At 45.4% G+C, this 9,898-nt stretch overlaps 1 protein-coding gene across 1 annotated transcript in view; it reads left to right on the top strand.

The window, feature by feature from the left end:
* The window catches only part of T265_03641 (hypothetical protein), a gene marked incomplete at both ends in the record, with an annotated part of 43,467 nt that overhangs the window by 24,293 nt on the left and 9,276 nt on the right, over positions 1-9,898 (top strand). The window contains one exon of the mRNA XM_009168176.1: positions 3,320-3,490. Coding sequence (XP_009166440.1) covers positions 3,320-3,490 — 171 coding nt within the window. The remainder of the gene's footprint in view (positions 1-3,319; positions 3,491-9,898) is intronic.

Here is a 9,898-nt window from a genome sequence, read left to right as displayed (position 1 = left end):
CGTGTACAACCATGAATCTGAAAATTAGAAATCGTATCGGCCGTCGCGTGGTGTTATCAGCCGTGTCACTTTACTCGCTGCGGATAGTGAAGACATCCTACTTCTGATACCTTCCTTCTTACACTTTCGTGTATTCCATGTTCTACTCTACTCCAATCCAACTTGAGTACTATCTCCACAGTTCTCAGCACTAGAACTGATGCTTCATTTGCTCATACACTAAGCTGCAGCTCCTGGATGACCGGCTTCGGTAACAACCCTGAACACTTCGAAGTCTGTTTTCAAACGCCGAAAGCCGGTCTAATTAACTGCCTTTAATGTTCGCACACTGAAACAAGAAAGACAACAGGTGGTTCTTAGCCGTGCACTCGTTTTCCCTTGCACTGATGTATGCTGTCTGTCAGAAGCAATGATGCAGGATTCAAGTACTGTAATTGAACTGACTGCCCTGTCGCACTCTTCCAGGTTCCTGTTGCGCACGCCTGGTGATAAGAATCCGCTGCAGCCGGATATGTCTGAGGGTTTTGTATTGAGCGACTAAGTGGCAGCGTCTCTACGTTTCTGAGACACAGCACACATCAATGCCAAGCGAGTCGGGTGCGTGCAAGAGTAGCTTGTTGTTCTGCTTCAGAGTGCGGACACCGAACGCGGCCAGATAGACTGGGTGTCGAGGCTTGAAGATTGATTGCGAGATACCTGAGGATGTCGGCACCATGTGACGAACATATGCTGCATACGAAACCGATGCATGACGAACGGAGTCATCAGTCCTAAGTGCTGGGCCTACAAGGAGAGAGTCATTAATGGGGTGGGGAGAGAGGGAAAGCGTGTCGTGTGAAGGAGAAAGAAGGGAGGCGTCAGCAGTAGCGTATTTTCGCTTACCCGCCCTGCTGTATGCAGCAAGTAAGGCGGCTGATGGCAGATACTGCCAGGGCGCCCACACCTAGACATACTTTCAACTACCTGTAGGTCCACCTATCTCGCACTAGCTATAATCGTATGCGAACTACCATCAAGTGACTGCCCTTCCTTATCCTCCCCGTTACCACCTGACCCAAGACACAAAAGGTTTCATTGGGCATCACCTTTCTACGTGAGGAAGTATAGCCGACTGGGCTATGGACTATCATCCGGAGACGGTAACCCTGAAGTAGAGACTCGGCTAGCTTCAGTGACAGTCGAGATTACAAACGAACTAGCTAAAGGACCGTCATGGCGGTTTAACTGATCACTGTGATAACGTGCTGATGGCCAATCATCGTTTAGAGTTGGTAAGATGATGTTTGGTCCGTGATCCAGACTGCGTTTGAATTGTGTCGCCGATAATTTTGCACCGGAGGGCTGTGTTCAAGACATGCGAGCCTACCGATGACTCTGAACCCGAAAAGGCACTACGGCTGTCGAGATGGCAAGTGATACGTTCGCCGAGCTGGGCAACCACCTTGCAAGCGTTTCGTCACCATACGAGGAGATACCATCGGCACGGGTTGGGTGGACAATTTGTCCAGGTCTACTTGCACCTAAGCAGTTCCCAAAGACTATTTGATATCTCTCATCTGATTGATATTTGGAAGTTTCGCTTGCATGTGGTTTTGACTGGTCCGTCTCAAATAAACACGGATCCCAATCGGAGAAGTTACCGACTAGGAGGGTGATGACCATTGCGCCCAATCTTATGTGAACTGTTTCATTTTCTTCAATTTCTTGGGCACCCTGTTACAAAGGACGCAGAACTTTGGTATGATGCAAATTTGGTTTCAAACTCGAGTTCAATCACACTGACTTATCGTGAACGCTGTACTCAACAATTGCGAAACGCTGTTACAATTTCTGGTCGAAAGAAAATCTGGCCAACAAAAATGGCTGGCTGATTATTATCAATGGAACTCGGAACTACCTTTGGTAAACCTTCTCATGATTTCAACTTGATTTTATACCACAGAAAAGTGTGTTCACGTATTATGTGAAAGGCATAGGCATCCGCGTAAATTCGTATCTTCAGTCTCAAATGTTTCTGATTGGATTTACTCCGGTCAGTGAGTGGACCAGTCTTTCATCTTGGTCTTATGAGACGAATAGGTCGAATTTGGCTATCTGGAACACGGCACTGATGTGTTGCAAGACCCCGACTCCTAGCAAAAAGGAAAAAGGAAGCCAAGTTTGCCCCGCTGTGCAAACCGGCCGTTTTTGCCTCTTCTGGGATTGCCTGATGCGTTCTTTTCCACCAAGACCTTTAACACCATATCAGAACCAACCGATGTCTCGTTTTTTATCACGGTTGATGCCAATTATATCATAGCATAAACATGCTCTACATACGGTTTCACGTTATGTGGCTCAGGATCACTATTCATTCTGACATATTCTTCCATCTCTCTGCACTCCAGACGTTGTGAAGTTTTTAGTGCTTCCAAACATCAACCGTCAGTTTTCCACAGCTTTGATGCACCCTTCATTTGATTTCAGCAGAACTTAGGAGGCTCATATTATCCGTTCACTTCAGTGTCCCCTCCCCAATATCCAATCAATCTGAAAGACAATTGATATTATCCCTCTGTATATTTTCCTAGAAGTCCTTTAGTGGCCCAGTCAGTAGTTGACCTTGTCCTAGCCCGGACAACGCTTATCGATTTGTGTCACGTCAAGTGAGTGCACAATCAATCCACCTCTACTGAATGAACCCAATGAATGTTGACCTTAAGGTGGATCGATACCTCACAGTTGAGTAGCAGTTAGATTGTATGCCCGAAAGGTGCAAACAATGACGGTTGCTGTATTTGTTTACTGGATGCTTCTTCTGATCATACATCCATAGCGGTTCCAACAGTGTTTCGCATCTGTCTAGCGTGTTCACAGTGAGTGGATATTTTCGTTGTTTTTGTCACCTTTCCACCAAATTTCCTCATCGGAGTGTTCAGGAAACCAAAGAAAAGCATGGGTATAATTGTATTTTGTACTCTTTAGTAATAATACTAAAAATAATCGTTCAGTTGTAGCGCCTTTTTGGTGCCTAGCTGCCATGCCACCGAAGAAGGCACTCCCAGGTTGCCCAAGCCTAGACAGGGGAAGTCGAGAGACGGAGGTCAGGTTCAAACCACGGACCTTCCGGTCAGCGAATTCGCGCTCTAACCACTGAGCCATCTCGTCCCCGTGCTGTTTAGTAGTCGGTCGGATTCTTGCGGACCATACTTTCAGCAATCTTGTCACCGGGACTTCAGTTTCTTCTCGCAAATCCTCTTCTTTTTTGGTTTCGTTGTGCGTAACTTGTCCCTTAATCTAACTCTTGCACTGATCAACACTGCTTTTTCTCTTCTTACAGTGGAGACGCAGATCGACAGAAGGTCTTTGTCCGGCGCTGTTTTTTGCATCCATTTTAGGTAATACCTCGTACGGCTTACAGATTTTCATCACCTCAACTGAGCCCATCTTTCTGCTTCAAGCCCTCCCCTGGCTTGTTGGAAGCGTCGGCGTATTGGCGCTTGACTTGACTGTAAGTGTTGAATCATTTTAATAAACTTACTTTCCGTTCTGCCAAAAACTGAGGCTTCTGGCAAACTCAGTAACTTGTTTTAGCTTCAACTAACACCAAACTGGATATTGCGGTGGGGGCAGAGTTTAGTCGGCTCATCTATGTAACTGTGCACTCCATAGTTAGGACAGTTTGCATTCCGCTAGTCAGCCGACTACCGGTCTAATGAAATTCGTTTCATTTCTTTCATAACGATTAATCGTAAGTTTTAAGTGGGTCCTTCCGGAAAGTAAAACCTTTAGATGAGGAGCTTTTCGTCCTTCTGCTGTAACACCCGGTGCCTAGCTGCCATGGCAACCAGGGGAAGCACAAGGGCTGAGACACTGCCAGGTTGCCCAAACCTCGACAGGGTACGTCGGGAGGCAGAGGTCGAGTTCGAACCACGGACCGTCCGGTCAGCAAATTCGCGCTCTAACCACTCGAGCCATCTTGCCTCCGATTTCCTTCCTGAACTTGTTTGTTGCGGTGAATGGTTTCTGGTCCATGGACACCATGGGAAATACGAACCACTGGTGCCCATTGTTGTTACCTAACTGGGTTTGATGTGAACGCTCCAGGTCTGTCTCCTGAGTAGGTCTTCGACAGATGTTAAACAATACGTGGAATATGTTTATAATTTTTGTATCTTAGTTGTATTCTTAACGTCCCAGGTGTCTGCCAAATCTGAGTTCTTGACGGTATAAGCTTGTATCTTTTAAGACCATAGTTCTCAGCACCTCGTCTTGCTTATTCAATAATGAACTTTACCATACCTTTGTCAGCAGCCATGAACCGACCCAGAGTCCGAGGTGGGCTGTTGGTCGTGAATAGCAGCCACCTTTGGTAAACATAGGTCATTGTAACTGCATTGCTAGATGAACTCATGACGCCCACCATCAGACTGGGTCATATCGTATGCCCACGAGTAACGTGTCACCACGAACGTTCATTGATGAACTCGACAGGAATCCTCCTACCCACATTATAAGCTCAACCCAAATATCTCATAATTTTTTAATGTTTGGGTATCAGGTAAACATAGGTCATTGTAACTGCATTGCTAGATGAACTCATGACGCCCACCATCAGACTGGGTCATATCGTATGCCCACGAGTAACGTGTCACCACGAACGTTCATTGATGAACTCGACAGGAATCCTCCTACCCACATTATAAGCTCAACCCAAATATCTCATAATTTTTTAATGTTTTGGGTATCAGTACTCATCAAACGTCCTAATTACGATGGTTTCTACTCTGATGTTTCATTTTGGACAAGCCATCTTTCCTGTTCGGAGTTTTCTTTCAATAGTTATTTTATGGTCAACTCAGGCTACTTTAGTGACCTCGTACCTCATGCAGAACGAACAAATGGCTATTTGTAGGTTGGAAGCACTGGGGTTTTTTGTTAAATAAGCATGAAATTACTGGCAATGGCGATAACCCTGGTGTCACGAGATCTTTTGTAGGAATACGATCAATAGTATGAAATCGAAATACGTTTGACACATTTTCATCTCTGGTTGACTCTTCGGTTTATGACGTATTCCAGTCGCTACTTTTGTTTGGGATCGCCCGTTCGGACCTGCTTGTTATTCGGTGTGGTGGGGGAATTTACCCAAATAGTTCATTTATCTCTGACAACTACGCTGTTTCCCTAAATCCTATTAGCTGACCTTTTTCTCTTTGTGCAGATCTGTTTCCAGTTCTACTACTTTGCCCGACACAAGCCACGCCAATTCTCCCCGCTTGGATCTGCGGCTCAGGATGAGTCTTTATCCAACTCCCTGAGTTCATAATCCACCAAGTAGCAATTTACTTACCTGCTACAACCCCAGTCGTGATTAGTTGGGCTATCTTTTGATCTGGTGTGAAATCTCCGTCTATTCCTTTGTACATATCCTTCTTTTGTACTTAACTTTGATCTGTTACGAATCTCAGTTTCTGTCAGATTTTATTCTAACTACCTGTTGGCAGTTCGCATTCATTAGTCCTTTGTATTTTCATTTACGCGACTGTTTCATTATTTTGGATCCGTATCGCCATTTCTTCTTTTTTTGAAGAAATGCATTCTCAAACGATCTGGGTTTTTTTCTTCCCACACATATAAGCACATTTGTTGTTGATTTCGTCCCGTATTTTTAATGGTCCTTATCCTGTCATATTGCGACTAGTCTGATAACTGTACAACGATGGGAATTACTACACTCATGTTCCGCCCTTCTCAGATCCAAATGGGCTTTGACTTTAGCATAACATCACTCAGCTGTGAATACATTTAGTCGTTCAGATATGATTATTAGTGTGCCTGTGGAGCAGTGATAACAGACTTGTCTTGGATGTCCGACGATCGGAGTTTAGTTTCCGCTACCGCTCAAATGATAGACTATTGAATGACCGTAATGAGAACAAGCCTCTAGTCCAAGACTTCGTCATAGACCACCCTGACCAGCAACACCAACAGGACTCTTTGAACAAGATTAATGCGGATGTAAAGCTCTTATTTGTGCTCCACGATACTACGGCTACCAAGCACTGTCAGGGAACTCGCTGCGGGCCGTGCCTACATCGAGAAACCTACGGTGCAGTATTGAACAGAGCCGCTATCCTTGATTCAACAGTTCCTTGCATCCACTCAGTCAGTCGAATCTATCTTCATAGGCTCCTCCTCGGCTACCTTCGCCTGATTTCCGTCTTCTGAAGCAACGTACCAGTGCCTGCAGCCACATTAGGGAGAGCACCTAATTTACTGGTACCCTCATCACTTGCTCCGTGTGCACCGCAGATATATTTATTGGAGTGCAATAGTTGAGCACTGTGCGAAATTGTTTCTCGCGATCATCGCTAAAAGGTGGAAGGCATGAACCTGGGTGAACGCACCAAGTGCGCGGCTTCTGAATTACCATAAAAGGCTACTCCTTATAGATTCTTTGAGGCGTCTTACAAAAAAGTGGGCCGTATGTGGTACCATCAATCTTAGGCCTTACCCTTATCAGTCGGTGGTGCAGGAGATCCTCTCGGTCCAGTTTATATCATGTGACCGTTAACCCCTTCCCATATCTCTACGCATGACCATAGATCCAGAGAGCCGGACCATCAACACTTTTTTATCACTCCAATTTATTATATAGTTTGGAAAACGTCATTTTTGAAGTACCTCCCAAAAGATGAAGAGAATTTAGTATATCTCTGGCTGATTTTTTGTCATTTTCATTGTTGGAACGCTCCGTAATGGAGCAAACTGTGGAGCAGATATTTGACTTGATAAGGGAATATGAAAGATCCCGAAAAGTCTGGGTTCTGTTGCTGCCGTGTCTCTTAGAGTTCAGTGCCTGTGAACCTTTTTGCGCTTGGTTGGTTGACGTGCTGTCGTTTTCCGTCCCAATAAACTGAGTTAGCATTTATAGTTACCCGTACCTCGGAGTGATTACGTTGGGTTGATATGAGGACCTTCACTGCCCTCTCTTCATCTTTCCTCTCTCCCCGGCAAACCCAAATACATTAGACCACAACCTGAAGCTCTCCGAGACCTTTAGACTTTCCAAAGGGAAGTTTCCAGCCCCACGGCATTGAAGCGCCAACGTCATTAATAATGGTACTGTCCATGCTGATGCTATTATTAACATTAGACCACTCATTGTCTGTGCCTATGGGGCACTTAAGTTAATTGAATGATCCAATATACTCACACTAATCTCGTTTGAACAGTTGTGTTCTGGCATATTATTCCGGTTGAGTCCACCCGACGAGGAGAAGCACTAGACTGACTCCAGTTTTGCTTTCCAAAGGGAAGTTTCCAGCCCCACGGCATTGAAGCGCCAACGTCATTAATAATGGTACTGTCCATGCTGATGCTATTATTAACATTAGACCACTCATTGTCTGTGCCTATGGGGCACTTAAGTTAATTGAATGATCCAATATACTCACACTAATCTCGTTTGAACAGTTGTGTTCTGGCATAATTATTCCGGTGAGTCCACCCGACGAGGAGAAGCACTAGACTGACTCCAGTTTTGTAGTGCTAATCTTGTTAATGCCAACTGTCACGATGGGACATGCAGAGTCCTTAAACCTCGGATAAGCAGAAGGCTGATGAATGACAGAGAATGCTGGTGGATTTTGAAATCCCAGGAGATAGAGAAGGCTTTGGCTACAGGAAACTAGACAAAAGAAGACTGGTATAAACGAAACGGTTTGCGAAAATGGTGACACAGCAGCTCGTTCCGGAACTGTCGTCTTGGGTAATGGACTGAACACTTCAGGAGACATTTTGGCCGTATTTTCTTAACATGATCCCTAGAAGGACCTGACGGAAGTTTACTGACTTTGGCACTTTAGCACTAGACATCGCTCCTCCAATACGATAACGCGTCCGATTCGAATGGTTTGCAATGGACACTTCAAAGACGTTGATGAAGTCCCGTCGAGTAGTCTGACGACCCTACTGCAAACTACCTGAAACCAAAACAAAGTACTGGCAGGAGGAAACAATTCGACAGTGGTTGTATCCCCCAGAAATAGCCCAAGGCCATCGTGGGAAATCTATCTTGGCATCAAACATGTAGGCGCAGTATCCAAGATGCCACCTTATTTTGCGCAGGTTGATCGATTACCGGTAGAGGTAAATTCGCAAAAATCAAACTGAGTTTTGCCGTAGTACTGACCATATTTTCTACTTGATATGTTTGATTGAACAACGCCGCTCTTCTAAACGTCGAGTGATGGTTTTTGTCGACCAACCTTCAGGAGCTATAGCAGCTTATCGTTCCATCCTCCTCTGGGCGGTGCTGGTTCACGGCAAGCTTTCACCTGAGTTCACCGTGTCCAGTAGTTCCTGGCAAGGCTGCTCCATTTCTCTTCAGTTTGGGTATTATCGTGTTACCTGTGACTTCTCTGCCTGAAACCATGAGGGCCGAGTCACCTTGACGTTCGTTTAAAGAACGTAAATATATGGACAATAAAATCCTCTTCGGCCCAGATCCTTCAAAGGTTCAAGCCATTCGAAATAACCTAAACAATCCTGCTGCCCAGTGTGGTAGTTCCTTCGCACTTTCAAAGTCTAAAGCGCTGCTGCAAGACTGGTTACTCTCGAACCCATATTTGATGCTCGCAAACCAGCCGATCGACGTGGTAGGTAAATTTATATTCCTGGGAATTTTTATAAGTTGCGGGTGACTATCCGGAGACAACTTGGATGGGGAAGGCAAGGGCAACCTCCGACACTGCTGGCCCTTGCTTGACATCAGTTTGTCTGTCTTTGGCAGAGTATGCGCCCTGTCTATACTGTTTTATGGGAAAGACACGTGTTCTGTACGTGCAGAGGATATACAAGACAAACCAAACAAAAACATAGGCTTAACAATGCTGAGTTTGGCCAGATGGTTCTTGGAAGAAAGAACTCTTTCGCGATAGATGAGCTACTCATGCTTCATAGGTTACGCTAGTTAAGAATGTATTCGGATGTCAGAGGACCGTAGATCTTTCTTTGCACAGCCTTTCGCTGATTGGAAACAACTGAGAGCTGGGAACTCTATGACACGGCAACGAAGTTGGAAATTACTCACCAGTAAGCTCTCTCAAGTTGACGACTGTCATCTCCTCGGATGGACTCAGGTCATCGATGGGGATGACTCTGACAGACGTAGGTCAACTACAGTCACTAGCACTGTTGCATCAAAACTGCTGTCTTCGATGCGTACCTGCCGGGTCCATCGTTTCTTAAGAAAACTAGAATGATTTAGAGCGAACGGACTGTGCCGCCACTCCCAGTGTCCAGCTGTTTATACCCTTTCCCTTCATTTTTCGGCAATCGGAAACCTAGCCTAGCATCTGGAACCAACCTATAATTGGTAGGTTTACCGTAGCTGATAAACTGAACTACCTTGGATTGTGACAGTAGTCACCACGCGAAGGCCGATGTGGCATGAGTTTATTTGTGTATGTGCAGTTCATGGTTGAACTGTACAGAGCAGGAAAAGGCGCAAGTATTCTTGGATGAACCGACCAAAGTCATCCCATCCTTTGGTATGCACTTTGCACCCACAAAGTGTAAGGTCATGCTTGTGGACGTGCAGTCACTGAACACGCCCCTTACAATCCAGGGAGAGGTACTGGAAGTTTTGGAGCGTTTCATGTATCTTGGAAGTTGTATTAGTTCTGACTGTAGTGTGACAGATGAGGTGAATGCACGAATCTGCAAGGCTCGGGCCGCGTTTGCAAACTTGAGACACTTATGGCGTCAGAATCGTTTATCCCTAAATCTGAAGGGACGTGTGTATCAGACTACAGTACGGGCTGTCTTGTTGTACAGCTGTGAGACTTGGCCTATTCGAGCAGCGGAACTGAGACGTCTTCAGGTGTTCGACAATCGTTGTCTCAGAACCATA

Source organism: Opisthorchis viverrini (assembly GCF_000715545.1).
Source record: "Opisthorchis viverrini unplaced genomic scaffold opera_v5_55, whole genome shotgun sequence".
NCBI lineage: Eukaryota > Metazoa > Platyhelminthes > Trematoda > Opisthorchiida > Opisthorchiidae > Opisthorchis > Opisthorchis viverrini.
The sequence above is the reverse complement of the archived record's forward strand: the minus strand, read 5'-3'. Positions and strand labels throughout refer to the sequence as shown.